Source organism: Mustela nivalis, assembly GCF_964662115.1.
Source record: "Mustela nivalis genome assembly, chromosome: X".
Classification (NCBI taxonomy): domain Eukaryota; kingdom Metazoa; phylum Chordata; class Mammalia; order Carnivora; family Mustelidae; genus Mustela; species Mustela nivalis.
This window is the reverse complement of record NC_139040.1, coordinates 105,849,466-105,876,223: the sequence shown is the minus strand read 5'-3', so window position 1 is coordinate 105,876,223 and position 26,758 is coordinate 105,849,466. Positions and strand designations below refer to the sequence as shown.

Genomic DNA, 26,758 nt, shown 5'->3' with positions numbered 1-26,758 from the left:
TGTCTGTCCGTCTGTCTTTATGGACTAAGCAAGTTCTTGTTCCTACAATAAAACCCAGAGTTAATTTTATGATGGTTATTAGAATGAGGCACCTTCAGGGGCACCTGGGTGGTTCAGTGGGTTAAATCCTCTGCCTTTGGCTCAGGTCATAATCCCAGGGTCCTAGGATCGAGACCCACATCAGGCTCATCAGCGGGGAGCCTGGTTCCCCTTGCCTCTCTGCCTACTTGTGATCTCTGTCAAATAAATAAATCTTAAAAAAAAAAAAAAGAATGAAGCACCTTCAAAACTCCACATCAGAAATAACTGTCATTATTTGCAGGCAACATGACTTTACCTATGGAAGATCCTGAAGATACCACCAAAAACTATTTGAACTAATAAATTCAGTTAAGTTGCAAGGTACAAAACAATATACAGAAATCATTTGTATACATTTACAACAAACTATCAGAAAGAGAAATTAAAAAAAAACATTTTACAACTGCTTCAGAAAGAATAAAGTACCTAGGAATAAGTTTAACCTAGAATGTTAAAGAGCTATATACTAAAAACTACTAAGATACTGAAGAAACAAACTGAAGAAGACACAAGTAAATGGAAAGATATTTCATGCTCATGAATTGGAAGAACTAATATTAAAACCTCCATATTGCCCAGAGCAATCTATAGAATGAATGTTATCCCTATCTAAATTCCAATGGCATTTTTCACAGAAATAGAACAATCCTAAAATTTGTATGGAGCCACAAGAGACCTCAAATAGCCAAAGCAATGATGACAAAGAAGAAAAAACCTGGAGGCATGACTCTCCCAGGCTTCAAACTATATTACAAAGCTATAGTAATCAAAACAGTATGGTTTTGGCATAAACAAAGCAGAGACAACATTAATGGAATATAGTAGAAATCCGAGAAATAAACCCATGAATATGTTAATTAACATATGTTAATAACATATGTTGATAACCCATGAATAGTTAATTCACAACAAAGAAACAAGAACAGACAATGAAGAAAGGATATTCTCTTCAATAAATGGTGTTGAGAAAATGGCAGAACCATATTTAAAAGAATGAAACAGTACTATTATCTTATACCATACACAAAAATTAACTCAAAACAGATTAAGACTTGATGTACAATCTGAAACCATAAAACTCTCAGAAGAATACCTAGGTGGTAAGCTCCATGACAGAAGTCTTGGTGATTTTTTTTTTAAATTTTGACTCTAAAAGCAAAAGTAATAAAAGGAAAAATAAACAAGTGGGACTACATCAAAGTAAAAAAACTTCTGCACAGCAAATTAAACCATCAACAAAATGAAAAGATGACCTACAGAAAGGGAGAAAATATTTGTAAATCATATATATAATAAGGGGTTAATATCCAAAATACATAAAGAACTTATATGACCCAACAACAAGAACACAATCAGATTTTAAAATAGGCAGAGAATCTGAACAGACATTTTTTCAAAGAAGACATCCAGATGGCCAACAGGCACATGAAAAGATGCTCAGCATCACTCATCATCAGGGAAATGCAAATCAAAACCATAACAAGCTATCACTTCACATTTGTTAGGATGCTTATTATCAAAAAGATACAGAATAAGAAATGTTCATAAGGATGTAGGAAAAAAGAGAACCCTGTGTACTGTTGGTAAGAAAGTAAACTGGTCAAACACTATGGAAAACAGTTTGAAGGTTTCTCAAAAAATTAAAAATAGAACTACTATATGATCCAGCAATTCCATTTCTGGGTATTTACTCAAAGAAACAAATAAATGAACAAAACAGAACTTACAGATGCAGAGAATTGATGGTGGGTGCCAGAGGGGAGGGGGGTTAGGGGGTAGGCCAGGTGGTTGAAGTGAGTCATGAAGTATTTACTGTTTTCTTCCAGTTAGAAAACAGCAAGTCATCTGGATGTAACATAAAGCACAGTAGTACAGTCTATAATACTGTAGTGTATATTTGTAAGTTGCCAGGAGAGTCAATCTTAAAAGTTCTTATCACAAGATTAAAAAAAAAAAAAAAAGAAGTGCCTTAGGGGTGCCTGGGTGGCTCAGTGAGTTAAAGCCTCTGCCTTCAGCTCGGGTCATGGTCCCAGAGTCCTGGGATAGAGCCCCGCATCGGGCTCTCAGCTCAGCGGGGAGCCTGCTTCCTCTTCTCTCTCTGCCTGCCTCTCTGCCTACTTGTGATCTCTGTCTGTCAAATAAATAAATAAATCTTTTTTAAAAAAGTACCTAACTCTGTATGGTGACAGATGGTAACTAGACTTATTTTGTTGATCATTTTTCAGTGTATACAAACTTCAAATCATTAACTTATATACCTAAAATTTATACAATGTTATATATCAATTAACATTTAAAAACATGGATGCTGAAGAGAAAAAAAAGAAATATTCCTGTAGAAATCCTAATCACAGAAACAAATGCTTTCTGGCAACCGAAGAGCATAATTCATAAATGTATAAATAAACTGAAAAAAGATGGAAATATTATAAACGATGGATTCCTGTATTTTATAGAAAAGCAATGTTACAGGTGTTAATTTTAATCAATATTGGCCTGTTCTAAGACTATGAATTGAAGGTAAAAATGTAAAAAAAACTCTTGTCTTAGTTAAATTTGCATTGTGAGTAATCCCTACACAGTCCCTCTTCCAAGGAACCAAAACTATGTGATTTATTAAAATCACATATCTAGCACTGTTCTCTTCCAGGAATACATTTGATTTTTTTTTTCAAACATGAAAGCCAAGGTATGCTGTATTTGAACAAACAAACACTCCAAAAAATATCAGGAAAGACTTTCAAACTCTTCTTGAGGCTTTAATTTTTTCCTATCTATAAACCATGATATATGTATATATGTATGTATGTATGTAATACCCATATGTATGTGGAATTTATTCCCCAGTAGAAAGCAAATAGCATAAAATATACTAACCTTATGTTGTTGTACTTGGCGTTTTAGGTCTTCAATATCAGGTCCAAGGGGCTCTTTCTCCATTTTCCTTGTTCTCTCTTCTGTTTTGGTCAGCCAATCATTTAACTCTTTGAGTTGCTGATTCTGGAGATCCATTAGAACTTTATGTAAACTGAAAATTTGAAAGATGTCTATTATTAACTCTATCAAAACAACTTTACTTACTATTATTAAACCTGCAAGACAAACTGTTGACATTTATGTAATTTATGACATGTTCACATTCTTTGGCATCTATTAAACATTAAGAAATAAGGGAAGCCAAGCCCATGATCAATGACCTCTGAAGTTATTCTTTCTCTGACTTATTATGGTTTACACATCCTAATTTTTAGGAAGTTTCACATACCTAATTAAATGTGAACGTGTTAAGTAAAGTGTCACCCATCTCTGATAACTGAACTAATAGCATATCCTGGCAACTGTTCATTGACATCTCTGTTACTTTAATATGTATGGTGATTAAAGATGGCCACTAATATGTGGTCACTCTTCCCAAGAGTCTATGTCCCATCCTCACGAATATGGAACAGACTTCTAATTTGACTTGATCAGTAGAATATGGCAGAAGTAACACTAGGAGTCCCAAGTAAAAATGCTGTAAGAGAAAAAGAAAGCATTTATATTCTCTCCCAGAACCTAGCTGCCATGCTGTAAGACCAGGTTACACTACAGAATAATGAGAGACCATGTTGAGCGCGACTCTAGAGGAGAAAATGCTATCTTAAAATTTGAGCTTCCTGCTGAATGCAGCTTAAAGAGTGACCTCAGCCATATTACAATGGTAGAATTACAACTGTAGAATCATAGAATAGGAGTCCTACCCAAATTTCTGATTTATAGAGACATGATGTAATTAAAAATTACTGTGTTAAGCCACAACATTTTGGAGCCATTCGTTATACAGAAATAGATAATTGAAAGAGATGTATTGTTTACAAAGATGTAAACAACAGTGTACTGGATAATGAATTTAAAGCCTGGTTATATGCCCTAAATCCAACTTTTTAAAAAAATATTTTATTTATTTATTTGACAGAGAGAGACACAGAGAAAGAGAGGGAACTCAAGCAGGGGGAGTGGGAGAGGGAGAAGCAGGCTTCCCCCTGAGCAGGGAGCCCGATATGGGGCTCAATCCCAGGACCCTGGGATCATGACCTGAGCTGAAGGCAGACACTTAACAACTGAGCCACCCAGGCGCCCCCTAAATCCAAGTTCTTAAATCTTCTCACTTATATTTCCAGCATCAGGGACATGGGACAATATCTTGCCTCTCAATCACACAACTTCATGATAAAGATGAAAATTAAACTTGAGGTTACTTCATCCATTCAACAAAAATTTGAGATTCAAATGAGAAGTGTTAATACCTATTTTGAGGTAAATATTCTTTAGGAAGACATGTTGGAAGCATTTTTGGAACTCATAGTATAATGCATGCTGAGAAGGAAGACAAAACTGGAATTAGGAATTTACTATTCTGATTTATACGATCTTCACCAGAAATTATCATTAGTCAGCACATTTAAATACACGTGATATACACATAATTGAGTGTTCAATATAATCTGGACGGTACCATTTACTGGCCTTTTACTTTTCACGGACAGATGTTCCCTGAGGCACCCTGCAATCAAAAGCCCATGGGGATGAGGTTTAATTTATCAAACAAAAATAGTAGACATCTTCTTTTTATGGGAAGCAACATGGATAAAAATCATCCATTTAAGTGAAAGCAAAAATTCAAATTTGCTTAAGCCCCTCAGAAAAAGAACACACTGCAAGGTTCATAAATCATTCACTTGATTGGTTCAGTCTACCCTGTGGGGACTGATCTGATGCTAATAAGATTTCATGAGAATTAGCTACAGTATCATTCCTTGTTTTTGTTTTTCTGTCCAGTTTGTCACTACCGTAAGCTAAAATTCTCACCTTTCCAAAGCTGAAGAATCCCACATTGTTATTTAAACTTGAAGAAATGTTTCAAGTATAACACATGTTTGTTAGAATCAATGAGGAATTTCATTTTAAAATATTATTTAATTCCTTTCTTAACTTTTAGACATTTTGTTCAACAAATATTCACTGACTTCCATATCTCTGCTGGGAACTCCTATTGATTAGGGTGTCCACGTGCGGGGAACACGTGTGAAGAGCTCAACTTTGTATGGCTTTCCTTTGAACTTTAAGAACAATTATTTTTAACATTCAAAAATTGTTTTGCTTTTCTAATGTTGTTACTTTACTCTAATGACTCAGTAATGTCTAGTCAGCACTTACTTTCAACTTTCTGTGTAGGTGATTTACGAAAGGAGTTAACAGGTAGTAAAAGGTGCTGTGCTTCCTTAGCTCACTAAGGCTTGCAAAGAGATAGCATTGATATATGTAGGTGAATTACAGGCCCGAGTTACTCAGAGTGAGTAGCAGGGAAAGGAAGAGTGGCTCGTGGCAACGCCTGAGCAATGGAAGAAGCAATCATGAGGAGGCACCACTATCCCCAGGTCTGTTTAGCAAACTGCACAATACAAATGCCCCTTTGCTAAATGTGGCATAAGAAGGGGTAACTGTAGAAATTTGGGGGTGATTACTAACCCTTGGGATAAGGCATCATTTAAAATGAATTTTTAACTATTTTAGCTAACGTGAATTCAATGCTTTATGTGTATTACTCTTGTTAGGAAGCATAAAATACACTATTTCAGTGGATCCTAAATGATGATATGCAATCCATTTGTGGTTCATAGAATGATTTTCATGGCACAGGGAAAACTTATGAAATTATTTTAATATGCTTGGCATATATCTATATGGCCATGCAATATGTATATGTGTATGTTTGTACACACACACACACACACACACACACACACACACATAGTAAGTCTACATATGATTTTAATGCATATATAAAATCACACAGCTTAGGATGAGGTTAAGTAAAAATAATTCTTTTAACTAAAAGTATTAAATATGTAATGGTAAAAAATGCAGACATGGAAGGAGTTGTGAAGGTGGAATATGATTGACTTGTGTTTGAAAAACACCAAATAATTACATTTGGTCTTCATTATTACTATTCATGTAAATAATACCACTGTTACTTTATTTTTGAGGACAATGGATTTGGGGAAGTTTAAAGAATTTGCCTAAGGTATCTCAGTGACAACTTAAGACAGTATCTAAATGCTCAACTATTTGTCACCCAAATCCATGCTCTTAACTTTGACTTATCTTCTTTCTTTAAGGATCAGAGGGTGTATTCAGTTGGGTCATACGAAGTTGCCGATATATGAGTTTTCATTCCATGAAAATGACACTTTGAGAATGTTCAATTTAAAATATTATTGAGGTGTGCCTGAGTGGCTTAGTCGGTTAAGTGTCTGCCTTCAGTTCAGGTCCTGATTCCAGGGTCCTGGGATAGAGCCCTGCATCCGCATCAGGCTCCCTGCTCAGCAGGGAGTCTGCTTCTTCCTCTCACTTTCCTTCTGTGCGCTCCCTCCCATGCACGCTCTCTCTCTCACAAATAAATAAAATCTGACTCTGAAAAACAATCTGAGGGTTTTGACATGGCGGGGGGGTGGGAGGTTGGGGTACCAAGTGGTGGGTATTATAGAGGGCACAGATTGCATGGAGCACTGGGTGTGGTGCTAAAATAATGAATATTGTTATGCTGAAGAGAAATAAATTTAATTTAAAAAATAAATAAATAAAATCTTTAAAATAAAATACAATAAAAACACTGTTGAAATGAAAGAAACAAATTCTATATTTCCAACCAACATTTCAAAGATGCAAATCAATTAGGAAAATTTGTCAAATTCATAAAAGAAAAATCTATCATCCGTAGGCAAGAGAAGAATTTGCATTTTTCTTGGTTTCATTTTATGGTTTTCAAGTGGTCACTTCGAAGGGGCTGTAAAAGCCAAAGGAAAGGGAAGCATAAATCCATGATTGGCAGCAGAGAGAGGAGAACAGCAGAAGTGGAATAAGCGAGTGCTAGACAGGAGACAGTCCTGACAAAATGCAGAGCCAGAAGCATGTCAGGATATGACACTGGGAAATGCTGCAGCCAAGTTCCAACTGTACAACTGGCTGAAGACAGAGGGAAGCTTGCAAAACCAATGAATTCAAAGGACCTAGAGGGTATGGTACTAAATGAAATAAGCCCGTCAGAGAAAGACAAATACCACGTGATTTCAGCCATATGTTGACTTAAGACACACAAAAAATGAACAAAGGGAAAAAAAAGAGAGACAAACAAAAACCAGACTCTTAAATACAGAAATCAAATCCACTGGCTTCCAGAGGTGTTGGGTGAGGGGGTGGTTGAAATAGGTGAGGAATCATTTAATCATAAATGATTAAGTGATGAGCATTGAGAAATGTAGAGAATTGTTGAATCATTTAATCTATACCTGAAACTCATATAACATGATTATTAGATTCCAATAAAAAAAATGAAAGAACCTGGGATTTTGATGGCACCACAGGCTCATAGACTTAACCTATAGCTATCTCACACGGGGTTGTATCGTAATACGAGATAAAGACATCCTTATGGTTTTAACCAGTGCTTCCCAAACTCTAATATGCATATAAATCATGTGGAGAATATGTCCTACAATCTGTCTGGGGAGGGGCTTAACAAATGCCCAGGGCGTGCCAATGCTGTTGGTCCAAGGAACATGCTTTAAGAAGCGATGGTATAAGCTACTTGGATTCGGGCTGTTAGCTGCAGTAAAAAGCATCTGAGGGAATACCATTTTCCAAATAATTCCAATAATTTTACTGATAATCTACCTCTCACCTCATACCCTGCTGTGGGAACATGTCTCTATGAACATGAAGGAAATCATTGCAAACACAGAGTCTGCTTTACAGAGGTCCTCTAACCAGCACTGTCTAATAGATCTTTACAATGATGTAAATATTATATATCTGCATTATCCAATACAATAGCCACTTGCCATGTGGGGCTACTGTGTACTTGGAATACGGCTAGTGTAAATGAAAAACTGGATTTTTACCCATACGTAATTATAATAAATTTACATGCATGCAGCTAGTGACTGCAAGATTGGACAGCATCGGTCTAAACCAACAGACAACGAGATTGACAAGAGGAAGGATTGCTTACTTGTCAGTCTTTATCCATAACATTTTATTATGTCACACAATATTTATAAGGACAGATATCCTGAGTTAAGGAATTTAGCAATAAATATGAATAGCATTTTCCGAAATTCTGGTTTTCTACACAAATTTATAAATGTCAAAATGGTACATGTTTTCATTAATTTCAGCCTGTATTTGATAGCCTAAATTGTGTTTCTTGAGCTTTATGGAAATACATTATAATATGTATAAAAATACTTATAAAAACATAATCATATGCTAGATGCTATACTAATAAATGTGTAAAAGTACAGACTTCACAAATGCTAGGGACTTACAATGAAAAATTATTAAGATCGGTTCTCAGGCCTCATTTCCTAGACTTCATAATTACTTGCTTATATGTAATTCTCCAATAAGAAACACAACAAATGAAAAGAGGTGAAATATTAATGTGAATTTATAGATTACAAAAGAATCCCCAGTGATGTTCAATTAGCATGTTATACATGCAAAATACAATCACATGATTTAAGTTGTCAATAAAACCTATATATTTGATTTAAGGGAGGGCTGCCAGTATAAACTAGAGAAACTAATTTTGAATGCACTTTTTACTTCCAAATGCAGGTCATTTAGTAACTAAAATCACACTGATAAAAAAAAAATTAATTTATTTACTTTTTCCAACAGTTAGCCTGAAAATCTCAGCCAAATCGGTGTCGTGACTAGATTACATAGTTTTGATGTTGGCTTAAGAATTGTTTATGTACAACTAGATGCTCTGGGAATGCTGGTGAATACTTAAATATGTAGTTATTTTAACCCTCTTGTACGGGTTCTTGTTTCATTTAATCTATTACAAAAGTGATCAATGAAGGTAACGTCTACACATCAGGTTTTTATTAAAACTATCACAGAAATGTGAATTAGTGGAATTTATGTCTAGCCAGGTGATTCCAATGAACAACCAGGGGTGAAAATGATTGTGTTGGTTTTCAGGACTCAGGCATAACTTTTACTTCAGCCCTGGGGTGTTCGCAAGTAGCAAACGTTTGGGTAGCTGAGCCAAGGCAGCATGACTATCAGGATTAACGTGAAGCAGAGCCGAGAGGATGACATGGAGACAGGTCTAGGACACATAAAAATGTCTTCCCTGAATTATTTATTAATGAAAAGTACTATATATGTGGTAAATTACCTACTAAAATAGTAGTTCCAACCTTACACAATTTGGGACATTTAAATATAATTTTATGTATGAATAACAAATTATATTTATCATGTGCCAGACAACAGAACTATTGCTATAATTAATCCTAATGAAGCAGGAACTCATCTTAGCCACAGTTTACAGATGAGGACACAAAGTTACACATGGGTGAAGGGGTAAGTGAGGGATGGTGGGAAAGTAGAAATCCATTAGTTTGGCCCTGGGGTCTACTTCACCATCATGCCATACTGACTATATGAATGTGATTTTTTTAGAGATGACTTTTACATCTACTCCTCATTTCATTTTTATCAGTGATTATCAGGACGTAAAAATAGAAGGGAAAAAAGGTCATTTCGTGGGATCTTACAGAGATTGTCATTAATGGATAATTTTTTTCTCTGTTCGCACCAAAATGAAAAGTATAGTTGTTACTATTGAGACCAATGCTCTTAGCATAAGGTTTTCATTAATGCTAGAAACCACAATACAGCGAGAGCTAGTTTCCCTCAAACATATGGTGACAAGGTAAAATAAATGACCAGATACTATAAATATTTACAATGTTTCATTAAACCTAAGGCTCAGAAAATATGATACATTTGAGGCAAAGCATAACAAACCGAAAATCCCACATTGTTTTAAAATTGTAAAGCAATATTGATTTTTTTTAAAAAAGTGAAGTTTCAGTAATGCATGTACAAAAATATACGTAACGGCTTTTTTAGTATGGCAGTAATGAATGGGCCATAGGGGGCACATTAGTAGTTTTCAACTCTCAGGGTTTGGGACATTTATCAAAGCTCAATTAATGCCTTATGATATAGATGGTTTAAAACTGAGAATCCAATAAAAACAATGACCCCGGATGTATACAACTTTCACCATCATTATTTCCTATTTCCTACCACCTTTACCCCCCTTCCTCCACCACCACCATCTGCCATTTCCCGTATGTTGACATCTATCTTGGGCCAGAAGAGAAAGTAAGGAGAACAGGACATGCACATTTTTCAAAATTTTCCACTAATTCTGAAAGTTACTACTATATTACCCCCTGCAACCTGATTTTGGAGGCCACAGTTTTTAGTCTATAACCTAACAATAAGTATTTCTGAAAGAATTCACCTGCCAAGTTCCTCTTCCAACAACCAGAAATAAAAATAAAATTTCAACCCTCCTTCAAAATTGAATGTATATTTGTATTCATTTGTTCACTGAATGGAATTTGAGAAATAGTGTTGTGTTTTAAAAGAATTCTGTACAACAAAAATGCCCTATTGTTTTCAAAATCCTGATGTATTTTATTCCTCCATCCATATAACTCAACAGCAGTTTAATTATTGATATTCTTCAACTATCCAGAGCAAGATTAAAGTTCAAAATGCAAGCAAATTCATTTGCATTTTGAAAGCATAAATTCAAGAGTCACTGTAACATAATAAAGAAGCTTCATGGCTGGATGCAAAAGATTTTTGTGGCAAATACATTATGGCAAACCTCAATTCAATCTTCCTGATTAAATACTCACAAAGTGGATGAAGAAACACACATGTCATCACAAACCAAGAACTACTATTAAATACAATGATTGGAAGATAGTTTAAATTATTCCTAGTAGGATTGGGGAATGTTGACATTCAGAGATCACATTCATTTATATGGCAAGAGAAGCCTACTCTCAAATTCAAAAATTATGTCACTATCTAACATCTGGCATAGAGCCTAGCATATACTAGACACATGATAAATATTTCTTGAATGAATAATTGGTACCATTTAATTATCCATCAAACATGAGGTATAATACAAAAACATGAACACTTTCCCAATCAGAAATATCAGAATTAAGATGATAAAAATGTCAATTGCCATAAAATCTGTTCCTGTTGAAAAAGTCTTATTAATGTAATTTGAACCATTTTTTGGTCCTAAATCACAATGACATCATTCTTCTCTTTGTCAACTCCAGCACACTGTTTCTGAAACATGCCCAGCATGCCCCTGCCTCCAGACTTTTCCATTTGTTTGCTTTTGTCCCAGATACCTGCATGGCTTATTCCCTCCCTTCATTCAGGGCTTTCCTTAAACATTACCTCATCAGAAAGGCCTTCCCTCACAGACTACCTCCATACCATCACACACACACACACACACACACACACACACACACACACACACATCCTGTTTCCTCTCCAAATCTACCCCCTGCCTCTGTTCCCTTTATCATTTATCACCATCTGATATGTTATAAATATTTTGTAACCGTGTCCTCCCACTAAGAATGCAAGCTTCATAATAGAGAGAGTTAGTCTGCTTTGGTCACTGATACTTCCCCAGTATCCAGAACCTGCTGGGGATATAATAGATAAGAATTGTTGGTGAGAGAGATGAATGGATAATTAAACTTTGTTTTCTAATTATCATTGTTTATCTTTGTGAAAAAGCATCACTCCAAAAAATCCTACTCTCTACTCTTATTTCTATCAATTCTAGAAATTGGGCTTTCCTATTTGTAATTTAAACTGTAAAAGTCATATACTTTTTATTATTTGAACAAGGACTCTCCACATTTTAACTGCACATCATTTACAGAAAGAATTGTGACAGCCAGTTATATTCATTTGTTAATTATCGCTGCTTATTAGGCCAGAAATTAATTGTCAGTACTCTCACATTGTCTCCTCATTGTACATTCTTTCATGAGAATCTTGCAATTCCATTAGTCACCCCTATGAGATAATATCAACATTTGAGGATTAAGTGAGACATCACCCAGCACCATTTTTGGAGCGTCTAAGAAAGCAGTTAAAATGTTTGGCCCCTCAGTTAATAGGAAAACTGGAACAAGAAATATTAAAAGCAGTGGTCTACAAAGAAGGAGTACGGGTTTATACTATTTTGCAATTGTATCAAATAGATCAGTGCTGCTCAAACTGTAATGGGCTTAGGAATCACTTGCAATCTGGCTAAATTGCAGATTCTGATTCTGTAGACCAGAGGGAGGATAGAGATTCTGCATTTTTAATAAGCTCTCAGGTAATGTTGGTCCTGTTGGTCCTTGAACCACCTGGATCTCTAAGAAATTCTCATTTTAACATCACTAGAAGAATTTAAAAATGAATTAACAAAATAGTGATATAAAATCACATGTAGGGATTTGAGATTATACGTTGTTAAAACAGTCTTTGCAACAAATTCCTTTGTTGGATTGGAATACCTGACCAAATTAGTTCAATAGTCATTCATTCATTTATATATTCATATATGCCATACGTTAGCTCCTTCACTTGGAAGAAAACCCACCCACCATTTATTCAGCATCTCCTTCACTTTATTCATCACTCATGTATGTCATCTCATTTCAAGACTGGAACAGACATGTGGAGAAAAAAGATGAACCAGATTTTTTAGACATATTTTTCTCGCCAAAGTGTGGATGGTGATTCACAATGATTTGCCATGTTATGGCTGGTATTGTTACCCAGATACTATTCATATCTCTCCTCCTGCTGATGGAAACCAGAACAGAACTTCCCATGGCCTCCTTCCTGACTCACTTTCATTTTCTTCCCCCACCATCACAAAGACTTTACTTTCCCCCTGCATGTCCTAACCACAATTATCAGAGAAGTTGATGGAACTTGCTGTGCTTATCTTCATGAGTCCTTGTAGAAATGTCAGTAAATCTCTTTTTTTCTCTGCAGGTTGCATTTTTCAATCAAATTAATGAGTTTATTCATAGAGAAGAAGATTTTCTGTTGTCCCTGTGCCAGTTGCCTTCTTGCACTTCCGCAGTAGGAAGTTTTGTCTTTTTCTTCTCGCTCCCTCACCTCCCACCACCCAAAGGGTATTCTGCAGCATAAAACGCATCAAAACAACAATTATTTCACCTCCTCTCCTTAAGGTTTCCAACTTGAGTAGGTCAAGAGACAGTGTCCTGTTTTCATTAATTATGCATCAGTGGCACTTAGTTCTTTCATTCCAATTTCATAAACATTGTTAAAGATTTTTTTTTATTATTATGTTCAATTAGCCAACATATAGTACATCATTAGTTTTTGGTGTAGTGTTAAACGATTCATTAGTTGTATAGATTTTTAATGGACCAATAGCAGCATGTTGGTGTCAAAGTAGTGTGTGGCTAGAGATATCTTTACAAACTTCTTTACCATATTAGCTTTGTCATCAATTCATATCTATGAGGGTATCAGAATTGTAGTTGAAAAAAATTAGAAAAGGGCGCCTGGGTGGCTCAGTGGGTTAAGCCACTGCCTTTGGCTCAGGTCATGATCTCAGGGTCCTGGGATCGAGTCCCGCATCGGGCTCTCTGCTCAGCGGGGAGCCTGCTTCCTTCTCTCTCTGCCTGCCTCTCTGCCTACTTGTAATCTCTCTCTGTCAAATAAATAAATAAAATCTTTAAATGAAAAAAAAAAGAAAAAAATTAGAAAAGAATCAAATGGAAATGGAGTAAAAAGAGGAAGAAACGAGAGAGAAGCCTCTGTGTGTTTGTTATTTTTTACTGACTTTTAAAATTTTTTAGCTAGTTTACAGTAGTAGAATTCAGTGATTCATCACTGACATACAACACCCAGTGTTCATCACAAGAAGTGCCCTCCATAATACCCATCACCCATCTAGCCCATCCTCCAACTACCTCCCTCCATCAACCCTCAACTTGTTCTCTGTCATTGAGTCTCTTACGATTTATTTCCTTCTCTCCCTCTCCACTCCTTCCCATATGTTCATATGTTTTATTTCTTAAATTCCACATATGAGTGAGATCATATGATATTTGTCTTTCTCTGATAGACTTATTTCACTTAGCAGTATATACTCTATCTTCATCCACATAACTACAAATGGCAAGATTTCATTCTTTTACTGGCTGAGTGATATTCTAGTGTGTGTGTGTATTACATCTTTATCCATTCATACTGACATCTCTTTTTTTTATTTTTTCAATTTATATTTATTTTCAGAAAAACAGTATTTATTATATTTTCACCACATAAAGCATATTTCTAACTGTTTCAATTGTAAAATTTCAACTTCAAATCTAATTTCAATCACCCTGAACATGTTCCCTCACACCCAGGGAAAGCACCCTCAATCATATCCTTTGGGGAAAAAAACGAATGAGGAATTAGAACAAGATGGAGATAAAGAGTGAAAAACAATCTGAGGGTTTTGAAAGGGTGGGGGGTGGGAGGTTGGGGTACCACGTGGTGGGTATTAGAGAGGGTGCAGATTGCATGGAGCACTGGGTGTGGTGCAAAAATAATGAATACTGTTATGCTGAAATAAATAAAAAATAAATTTTAAAAAAAGAGTGAAAATACATATTAGGCAAAGTATAACCACAATGGTACAGTTAAATAGCAAGTGGCTAGCCATCTTATTTACAATGGTGATTGTTCTTTGCATTTTATAATTCTTTTGCATTCACAATCTACTTTTTCATACCCTATCTCACCCAGTATCTCTTTGAGGTGTGCCAGGTACACAGCAGAAGTGCTGCTGTTGCATCATTCAGTAACTAAGAATCACAGAGGGGAAGTATGCTACCAGTTCACATAAATAGATGTTTAAGAAAGTAAGACCATATCCATGAGACAAAGTGGAGTAAAGTATAAATAGGAGCATTTTGTTACATCAATATAGATTGTTTAAATTTCTTGTTTTGTTTGATAATTGTTAATGGTTTGTGGGATAAATAGTATTTCCCAGATGCAACCTGTGTATAGCTAACATCTATGTGCATGAGGCAAGGAATCTATTTATAAGGCAAAAGGATCCTGATTGTTAAAAAGGCAAAAAAGAAACTGAAATAAATAGAACAGGAATAGTCTATAAATTTAACTCTTGGGCTAAGAAAACAGAATATACTCCAATGTTAAAGACCTGGCATCTCTTATCTGGGTCACTGCACTGACCTTATAATTGTCTTCTCTTCTTCTAGTGTCATTCTTGATATTTTTTGCCTGTCTCCCCCCTACTTAAAACATTCTGGTGGGAGGGCACCTGGGTGGCACAGTCGGTTAAGTGCCCAACTCTTCGTTTCAGCTCAGGTCATGATCTCATGGTGGTGGGACTGAGCCCCATGTTGGGCTCTGCACTCAGTACAGAGCCTGCTTTGGAGTCTTTCTCCCTCTGCCTCTGCCACTCCCACTTGTGCTCACTCAAATCAATCAGTCAATCAATAATATATCTCTTTAAAAAAAAACCTTCTGATGGCTTTTTCTTGCATTTATGCTAGAACCCAAAGCCGTTATCTCTTACCCTGACGGACACTGCCATGTAAGAGATGACCTTTATCCTTCTTTTAATCCCATTTTATACGTTGGCCATGTAACCTTTCCACATGCAACTCCCCATTCACCTTGACCTTTCACTTCCTCTAACCAGCTAGTTGTTTCTCTTTTAGGGCCTTAGCATTGGCTGTTCCTTCTGCCCGAAATGTTACTCTCCTCACCTACAAATGGTCATTCTTTCTTGTCATTCAAATCCAAGTTAAATGGCAACACCCTGGAAATAATATTCTTGGATCACAAAGGCTAATATCAGATAGGAATAAGTTTTCTAAAGAAATTAAAAGGTACTGTGACAGAGAGATGCTTCTTCTTCCTTTCTTCCTCTTGTGTTCTTTTTTATGACAACCTCCCCATAGCTCCAGGAGATCTGCAACTTAATCTCTTATGACTAAATACTATATCCCTAGTGCCTGCAAATGTATCTGATATCTTGAAGCAATCCATTAATGTGTATTAATACTTGCACATATTTATGTGTGTGTGTAGAGTTTCACATATATATAAATATACCTATTTAATATATATATATATTAATTTAATATATATACATAAATGAATTGATGTGTATATATATCAATGCATATATATCAAATATGATTTTATTATTGCTGGCAGATATGTTGGTAGGTAATATATATAATTGTCAAATGTAAATAGTCACAGATTTTAGTTATAAGCTTATCTGTATTCCCAGCTAGTTTTTTTTTTTTTTATTTACTTTTGCTATGAGATTGCAACTTAAGAATTCTAGCACGAAGGATGCCTGAGTGGCTTTCCCGGTTAAGCATCTGCCTTCGGCTCAGGTCATGATCCTAAGGTCCTGGATTGAGTTCCACATGGGGCTCCTTGCTCAGTGGGGAGCCTGCTTGTCCCTCTGCCTGTCACTCCTTCTGCTTGTGCTCACTCTCCCTCTGATTAAAAAAATAAATAAATTCTAGCATGGCTTCAGTTATATCTCATATGCCTAAACCTTAATTATCATTCCACTCATCACTAAAGCTAGGCTTAGGCAGAGATGATGGCTTCCGATGGGGTCTAGCCACACTCTGTTTATGCAAAGGAGATGAAAAAATGTAGACTGATCCATTTTTGTTTACTGGCAATTTACCATGCCTTCCTACATAGCTTTGGAAACAGCAGGTGATGTCCCATATGAAGCTAGTCATCAATATAGTCGTGATAATAGAAAGTGAACAGGTAACAATTTGTAAAAGCATGAAATGATTATTTTTTTTAAATACTGACAACATTTGATTGTCATAATTAGCTCTTTGGTTCCTCCAAAAAAATCTATTAAGAGTCAGGTCCAGCATAGTTTGTGTAATGGCTTATCTCATTTAGAATTTAATAGGTTTTATGCATGAGGACACACAAAGTTAGTGAAAGTGGTATGGAAGAGAGTTACTTTTATAAACTCACAAAAGATTTCTGAATTTGCTTTGGGAAACAATACTTTGTGTATGGTTATTTCAACAAATTGTCCAGAAAAGACTATGTGCAACAAGTGGCTCCCTATTAGTTTCTCATTTTCAAATTTGTGTTTTAGCAAAAACTATGCCAACTAAGAGGATGCCCTTACCTTTCTAATAATCATTCCAAAAGCTTAAACACAAACCAAAGTGTTTAAAACCAAAGTACCCATATCTTCCCTTAAGACAAACTCATTTTGGATGTCAAGCTTAACTAAGGACTGATGCCGCCATTTTAGCTTTTCCATCCTTCAGCAGGAAGGGGGTGAGGAAATTACATGCACACACACATGTAGACACATATATGCATGTGTGTATGTATGTATATATACATACACATGTGTGTGTGCATGTGTATAAATATGGTTGTGTGTCCTATTGTCCATGTATGTGTATCTATGCTGTCATCTATCATCTAATGGTAGATATCCCTTCAAGATGGTTTTTTTATTTTTTATTAAACTGTTTTTTAAAACATTAAAAACTGGCAATTTTAATTTTAGGTTGAATTCACTTTTCATTGTAACTCAGTCTCAAACTGCAATTCATTAACTAATTGGTACGGACACTTGATGCCATATTGTCAGTCTTATTTAAAAACAGGGATTGAGGAACAACAGCTGTAATTAGCCTGCAGAAGGGAATGGAAAAAGAGAAGATAGGAAGGAGATGACAGTGGTTTCCCTGTGGGATTTTAAAGACAAGCAAATTTTGTCTGAAGTTGCTTTGTTTAAGTTGCACAGCTTAGTAAAAATAGAAGCTATAACCTGAAGAAGTTTGGGATGTGACCACAAGTAGGAGGTTCTATATCTTATAATTTATGATGATATGTGGGTGTAATGAATCAGTCGACCCTTGGGCATGGGTACAGGGCTGATTTGCGCATTCTAATACAGCTGGTCTAAACTCTCACTTCCAGGGTTTGCTGCCATCATAAAAATGAACACAGCAGGGAAAATGTCAGGATGTATAGACTAGTATCTCCTGATTCAGAATACCAATATTTGTGAAAATTCTATCCTATATAGGCTTTATTTTTTCTTTCAAAAGACATGAGTTTAAAAATGTGTTTTCCCCCTTGTATTGTCACGTTATAATTTAGTACCGAAATAGCAATCTTCCCAGCATATCTAATGAGTTTCTTTGGTCCTATTTTAAAGCTTTTAATCTTCATAAATAATAGCTAAGTAAACTTAAGGCACTTGGACAATTCCTTTAGCTTAATGTATTCAAATCCACGGTTGGCACTTCATTTCTTTTCATTTAAAAATAAATCTATCTTGTCTCGATAGGCTCTACATGAATACACACACCTAACAATATAAATCAAAGCAACACATCCAGAATGATGAGATCTACTTGTTACCTTCAGAAGAAACACACCATTTCCAGAAATGTCTCAAAAATTCTTTTTTGATAAAGCCAATATATATTCTTAAGATAATTCACAACCATACAGTAGTTGCATAAGGATTTCTGAACACGGATGAGAAACCATTTTTTTCAAGAGGATTTCCTTAAACATATGAGAAACTATTTAATATTTTGAGAGCTTTTCCTTCAGAAGAGAAGTTTCCTATCAACTGTACCTAATAGGTGATTTTATGTGCATGGCTTCCCGTTTATACTTCCATGCCTTCCAGAGTCACATTTTAATTTTTGGAGAAATGTTATCTATGACACCAGTTTTGGCAAGTTTTAAAGCAGAGTTCTGTAGATAATGGTCTTTCTACCCAACATTTCCACATTAATTACAAAAGTGAAAAAGAAAATGAAATGGACACAAAAATCCAACCAAAACATTCCTAAAAAAGAGAGCTATATGCCTGAGAAGCCAACTGAGACTCCCTACTGAAATGAGATACTGCATCTAAATAATAATAAAATTCCAAAACTTGCTATTTTTAGGAATTAAAAACACAGACTTACTTGCTTTGTTTTTCCATGCTAGCTACCCTGAGGCATTCCCATCTTGAATTTAGGAGATTCATTTGTTCTTGTACTTCGCTTTCTTCATCTTCTGATAATTTCCCTGTTCCAATCAGTTGACTTCCCAGTTGTAGAACATTACCAACCCGTCCCTGATGGGATGTTAAATCCATCATGAATCCCTGACAGGGAAAGAAGGTAACAAAAGTTGATACTTTAGATCAATCCTTACAGTTTTGAATGTTATTTTTTTTTTTGCAATTTTAAGTTTGTAGCCCATTTAAATTATATTCTCAGTAAAAGGATTTCATTTTTTTAATTTAACAAAACCCAATACTGTTTTTTTAAAGATTTTATTTATTTGACAGAGAGAGAGAACAAGCAGGCAGAGTGGCAGGCAAAGGGAGGAGAAGCAGGCTGCCCGCTTATACAAGGAGCCTTATGTGGGACTCTATCCCAGGACCCTGGGATCATGACTTGAGCCGAAGGCAGCCGCTTAGCTCACTGAGTCACCCAGGTGCTCCCCAATACTGTTTTTAATATGAATTAAGTGCAATTATTAACTTAGGTCAACTTCTGCAGAGAAGCAGAAGTGATTTACTAAGTCAAATCTCCTGGGGAGACCCACAAAAGAGCCCAAGTAGCAGAAAACAGGATAGGAAAGGGGCGGAAAGCAAATGAGTATGTCATTTCAGGAAGTCTCCCATCATGCGTAGTACGGCCTGGCCTGATACCACACGGGTACTCTGGAGTGTAAGTTATATCTTAGCACTGCCTTGACCCAAGAAAAGTGAGCTAGGCTCTCATATACCTGGCATAAGTCACTGGCAAAAATCAGATCTCAGCAACTTCAAGTGTCATTCTTCAAGGCAGAACTTCAAATGCTGGCTGATGGAATCCCATGCCCATAAATACTTATTTGTTTTCATCTCAAAATAAAAACCGAATTACCAAAACACAAGGATTTCATAGAGTAATTGAGATAACAAGAGAGACTTGCCATTATGACAAGTCATGAGCTTTGTTCCATAAATCAATATTTTGCTTTACCTCATGAGTATGAAACTGTTCTTTCACTTCTTCTACATCATTAGAAATCTCTCCTTGGGCTTGCAATGTGTCCTCAGCTGAAAGAAGCCATGAGAGTACTTCTTCTAAAGCTGTTTGGTAACTGTCCAGGTTTACTTCAGCCTCCATTAATGAACGGCCAAATGACTTGTCTTCAGGAGCTTCCAAATGCTGAACAATAAAACAAATTGGGTGTTATACAATTAGTATCTCTGCAGACTGTTCTAATACATTATACAATCAAGCAAATGAAATATTTAAAATGCTAGAAATGTCCACTTGCATTATCAGAGACATGAACAGCAGGCACATACAAGAGCCAGTCTGCATTTTAATGTCTCACAAATACATACCCCAATTCTTTAATGGCAGTTGAAATCTACTTCAAATTAATATTTTATTAAAGCTTTTCTGGATTATTATAAGGAATGAATTAATACATCATCTCTTAATGTTATATTTTAAACACTACTAATTTTCATCCATATGTAACTCTCCTCACTTCATATTTTCATTCCCTTACATATACACATTATTGGCATTATGGTATTATTACAGATTTTTGCGATGGCATTAAAGGAAACATGTCTTCCCAAGAGATGGGAATGAAATACTTCTGAAGATCTAAAGAGCAGCAAAGTAATCAGTATGAAAATCAGTGGAAAAAGAAGGCAAAATTTAAAGAGAAATGCCTCATTCACACATCTGAAATTTCTAACAGTCTGATGACTTCTATAAATTAAGCTTCTATTTCCAAAAGACCATGGTTTCAGTAGCAAGACACCATCTTAGGAGAAGTAAAATATGAAGTATTTGCTTCCATGTTTCATTAGAAACCATGAAGCTGAGAACAACAGAGACAAAGTGGCCATGATTCTAAAGAGAAGATCCAGGCTACCTCTGAAGGCACTGCTAATAGGAGACTGGTTTTCCATTCCCACCACCCTCAGTCCACTACCTAGCTCAAAGGTGTAGAAGAAGCAGGGAGACTGATGGAGAAAACTAATGAGAAAAGATTCCTGTGGACTAAGTAGAGCACTATGGACATTTGTACCTTCTCCCCTCAAGCCAAGTAATGGAGACTTGGGAAGAATCACCTGGAGAGGGTAGGGTAGTTTCCAGGATGGAATACTGACCTCTAAACCTGGCTGTATGTCAGAAGGGATTCCCAAACTATGGAAGCAGTACTACCAAGTGACAGGAGAGAACTTTTGGGACAACCTCTGCTGCTTTAATATTAGGAAAATTGTCAATGGTCAGAATTTTAGCAAGTAGTAAAATATGCATGAATTTTTCTTTGGGTTAAATACACTCATGGTAAGTGGCTGGGCTTCAAAAACCCTAAGGAAGACTGCACTCGAGAGGGTTTTCTGTGAAGTAAGGGACAGAGACAAACTGATGATACAGTTAAGCAGAGCAAAGATATTGGAGAAATATTCAGAGAGGAATCTTCTGTACACCCCCAAAGAGAGCAAGCAAACACTGCACCTTAACAAACAGCGTTCTGCAAAGGAAACAAAATACAGGGTTGAAGAACCAGAAGCTACTTGGAAGACTGCATGATCGTGCCTAGGAAAAGATCCATCCTTTAGATGGCTTTCCTCTGACATGTCTGCTTTGAATTTCTAGTCCCTCCCAACACTGGGTCTTATCCCACTGAGCTGTCAGCACCAAGCTAACTGTGCTCTTCTGATAAATGCTCCAACTTGAAAGCTTTATTATTATAAATTTCTTCTACTATTAAGTAAGGACTTAATAAGATTAAAAGACAGATGGCAGCATGTGGTGTAATATTTTCATCAAGTGATGTACTCTTCATTTGTTTGTAGAGAACAGGCAGAAATAAGTCATCCTAAGTCAAAATCACCCAACTCTACTATCTTGCACAGAACATAAGTACCCTGAGAGAGCTATCCCCATAGGCCCACCTCAAGGTCAAGGCAAATTTCTGAAGGTCTTAGGAATCTGAACAGATTCCATGATGTATTTCTTCTCTCCACCCCTAAGTACTATTAGTAATAAATAGCAAAGTCAGCATTAAGAGGAGAAAAGTCACAAAACGGTAGCCTGGGACATGTATATAACAGGATCAGCTTCATGGTTATGCAATCTGAGAAGCTGTGTGGTGATGGTGACCCAAGGCTCAGAAGGACACCTTACTTGTTTTATCTGCTTCTTGACATTGCCACCTTAAAATCCTTAATAAGTTTATCTCTGAATGTGGGTAATATAAGTGAAGATCAATAAGGTGACAAAGTGTGCACGTGTGCAGAGGAAGTAAGTACACTATGTGTGTTCACCCCTATTTGCATATAGTGTTGCTGATGTTCCATGGGCAGAGAATGCCGGTAGACACATGACATATGGGAATCAAGCAACACTAGAGGCAATTGCAAGGTAAGCATGTCTACGAATGAGTGAGGGTACTAACAACACCAGGAACTTGTGCTTTCTGTGTGAACCAGAACTTGCCTCCAATGTAGAAAGAAGACAGTTCCAAGAAAACACGTACAACCAAAGAGCCCTTCGAAATCCTTCCTTACTTATGTTTCTTTCCCGTATTAGCCAACTATTTAGACTAAAATTCACGACAGAGAAAGAAAGGGAAAGTGCAACCTATGGTTTCTTGTCCTTTTGATCCTCCCTCATCTGAATGCTGAAAGTAGACAATATTAGTAGGATGTGCACCCGTCAAGAAGTGAATAAAAACAGCTAAGTTAGTTGTGCAGCATTTCCACATTAAGAATGAAATACATAGGCACATATAAGCTACAAAATACAAATTGTGTAGTGCTGGTGATTCTGCATGAGTTACATGGTCTTATATTTGCATTTACAACTGCAATTGCACAATATAACAATGAGCAGTAAAACTCGTGCTAATACTTTAAACTTTTAATTTTCTTTATTCAGTTTGAAGCTAAACAGCAAATAAAAAACACAAGGGCAAGTCAAGAAAGAAAGACCATGGAATAAAGGAAACAGCTTTATATTTTAATTTTAACAGCTCTTTCCTTCCTGCTTTTTGAACGAGGGGTTCTATATTTCATTTTTCACTGTACCGCACATCATGCAGCCAGCCCTGTGAGTACGTTAAAAAAAAAAAAGGTGCAATTCAATCCTGAATATTTTGACTCCTCTGGGTTACAGGTGAGAGGAGATAGGTGTTTTATTACTATGCACAGTAGAATGTGGGTGTAAAACCCAGGGGCTGGGAGGCAGTCAATGTTTGAATCTTGACTCTGTCCTGAGGTCTTGTTAACTTGGGATGGTTACTTAGCCCCATCATTAGCCTTAGTTTCTTTCTATGCAGAACAGGAGCAATTACACTTTCCTAAAAAGAATGTGGTAAAAATTGGAGAAGAGTATATAAAGTGTTTAGCAGAATGTCTGACCTTGTGCAAAAACCCAATAAAGTGCATGATAACTGTAATTATTTTTGGATTCTTATATACATAAGAACCATTATGAAACACAACCTGCTCCAATATTACCTCCTTAAGTCACTGGTCAGACTGGAAAAATCAGAAAATTAGTATAGGAAAAAAAGTGATCCAAAAAACTTCTATGAGTAAACATCAAATAAATCAAACCTTTCTGAAACTTGAACATCAACCTAACTCCTACATAAAAGTTCTAAAAATCATTAATGATTTTGATTTCAAACTATCTTCTTTGAAATGATCAACTGTCAACAACACTATGGCTCAAGTAACACGACACTACATTTTCCCAATGTATGATTTGGATTAGAAAAGTAAACATTCCCATCAACAGATAAGTGGATAAAGAAGATGTAGCATATATACACAATGGAATATCACTCGGGCATAAAAGAGAAGGAAATCTTGCCACTTGTGACAACACGGGTGGACCTAGAGGGTATTATGCTAAGTGAAATAAGTCAAACAGAGAAAGACAAATACTGTATGACTTCACTTATATGTGGAGTCTAAAAAACAAAACAGAAACAGACTGATAAATACAGAAAACAAACTGGTGGTGGTCAGTGGGGAGGGGAGGAGGGTGAAATAGGTGAAGAGGACAAAGAGGTCCAAACTTGCAGTTATAAAATGCATAAGTCACAGGGATGTAAAGTACAGTATAGGGAATACAGTCAGTAATATAACACTGGTGACAGATGGTAACTAGACTTATTATGGTGATCATTTCATAATCTATATAAATGTCAAATCACCAGTTGTATACCTGAAACTAGTATAATATTGTATGCCAACCACACTTCGATAGAAATAAAATAAATAAAATAAACACTTCATGATTTACTGATATTTACAGAGGCTTGAAATTTTAGAGACAATTTTAAAAGTCAAATCTTTATAGTCAAGGACATGATATCTAGTACTCATAAATTCTGAATTTAGAAGTTTTGTTTGAGGATGTTCATAAAACAAAAACTTTGCAGAGACAGCCTTATTAAAGCTAAATTCAAACATGAATAGGCTGTGTAAAATAACACAAATAACTCAATTAATCATTATTTACATCCATAAATTCAATTCTACATCTATACATGATTATTGTCAAAATTGTCAGCTAGACAAAAAAAGAAAGAAGTAATTCTTTCTTTGTTTAGACCACTATTTTTCAAATTTGTTAGTCATGATCTATCAGTGATTCATGAAATCATTTTAGTGGGGCATGCTAAGGAATATTTAATGGGTCATGACCAGGAATATTCTATTTAAAATTAAATAAAACAAATATGTCTATGTCATTTACATTAAGGATTAATATTGTTTTGTGAGTTTTTATTTCAGATATACATATCTATGTGTTGATATATATGTTCTAGATCAAGATGAAAATATCATTTTCTCTAGTTCATGAAACAAAATTGGAAACAGTTCAAGAATTTCAGCATAGGAAAACCCATGACAGAAGAAATGTACTTGAATTTCACCTTTGCACATTTTCAGTAGAACCCATGGAACGAAACACATTCTTTATAAATCCACCTTTAACAGTGGTGGTTCCCAAGCTCCTTGAGAACTTTCCAGGTGTAATCCAAAATTGATCCCTATATGTGGAGGGCTGGGATGGACCAAATAAAGATGTAGGCCATTCCAGGTTAATAGATGGCAAGTTTAATAAGCAAGGGAACTAACATACAATTCTTGTTTATACAGAGACCCTAACAATGTTCAGTCACATATACTGTCCCGATGGGCTCAACATTAAATCACTTTCTCAAGGGTGCATCCTTGGAGCGGCTCTAGAAGTGGGGAAGGCAAGTGGAATACACATTCCAAGGTCAGGGGAGGATGTGAGGGGACAAAGGGCCTCCAACTGCCATGGTTCAGCTCAGGGGTCAACAGGCAGTCATGTCCTCTCAATGACCTCCCCCAACAAAGAGAGAACTTAGAGATACATAGAGAGGCTAACACTTTTGGTTTCAGCTCCTCAAAATACATATTCGTTGCCAAAGTATTTCATATTTCACCTAACCTTGTGGCTAGTTCATACATATAATGGCATCAAAGAAAATTTTCGAGGAAACTTGATCTTTGCTTTTCATACATCTATGCATAAGGAAGAGGTACCAATCATTTTATGAAGGAAGATGCCAATATCATCAACTGGAACTATTTCCCCCCACCAAAGCTTCAATCTTATTTTAATTTCTGTCTTTATCACAGTAGTTTATGTTTCTCTGCAGTACATTGGGCAAATAATGATTCAGATGAGAGGCATAACAATGGATGGATGAAACAATTCTGGTTGTTTTCAACATTAAGAACATTAAATTTATTCAACATTACCCACAGACTTCAGAGCCTTAATGATTGCATTTTGACGTGAAAACTTAGCAGATTTTGTCACCTATGTTCCTTGAAGATGGTGAAGATGGTGCTATTGCATAAAGGTGGAAGAGTAGAGAGGAGAAAATGAAGTAATGAGAGAAGACAAATGAATCTATGTGAATCCTGCAATGTCTAAGACAAATGTCTGGAAACTGATTTCCAGTGACAGAAACTACTATAATAAAATATAGAGCAACAGCCTTGTCACTACTCCATGCATAACTTTTTTTTAAAACCCAGTTTACTATTTGTCTGATCTTGGGTAAGTAAGTTATTTAACCTCTAGGCATCTCAGGTTCCCCATCTGTAAAACGAAGAAAATAAAAATATACCTCCATAGGACTGTTAAAAAGATTATATGACATGATGCATATAAAATGCTAAGCACATTCTAGTTTCCAAGAAATGTTCCACAATGCTTGTATTTGGGGACCAATGTTCATTGAAATGGCAAATGCCTTTTATGAGGAAACACAGTTGAATGAGTTATGTGTATTTTTAGAAACATGATTTTGGCTATTCAAACTGAGATAAGTCATCAAATGGCTACATATAGGTAGTGAAACCAGCAATCCAGCAAACCACAAAGCTCTTAGAAAAATAGCTGGGACGTTTCCAGAGGGCACAATCTATTACTGAGTAGTTTTATATTTCTGTTGAAACCGATCTATTTTGGCAACTTCCCCAAATGCAACTTTAAAGTGGATAAAAACAGTTTTATTGTTCTTGAATGTATAAACACTTCAAGAACATTTGAAAATTTTATCTCATAGCCCCTTTAAATGTGTCATACCTTTTTACAGAGTCGATTCAATGCATGGATGGTGA

At 35.9% G+C, this 26,758-nt stretch overlaps 1 protein-coding gene across 1 annotated transcript in view; it reads right to left on the bottom strand.

The window, feature by feature from the left end:
* The window catches only part of DMD (dystrophin), a 2,004,585-nt gene that overhangs the window by 1,413,655 nt on the left and 564,172 nt on the right, over window positions 1-26,758 (bottom strand). The window contains exons 10-12 of the mRNA XM_082716529.1: window positions 20,088-20,276; window positions 19,038-19,219; window positions 2,959-3,109 (exon numbers count right to left, since the gene is read on the bottom strand). Of these exons, the coding sequence (XP_082572655.1) occupies window positions 2,959-3,109; window positions 19,038-19,219; window positions 20,088-20,276 (522 nt within the window). The remainder of the gene's footprint in view (window positions 1-2,958; window positions 3,110-19,037; window positions 19,220-20,087; window positions 20,277-26,758) is intronic.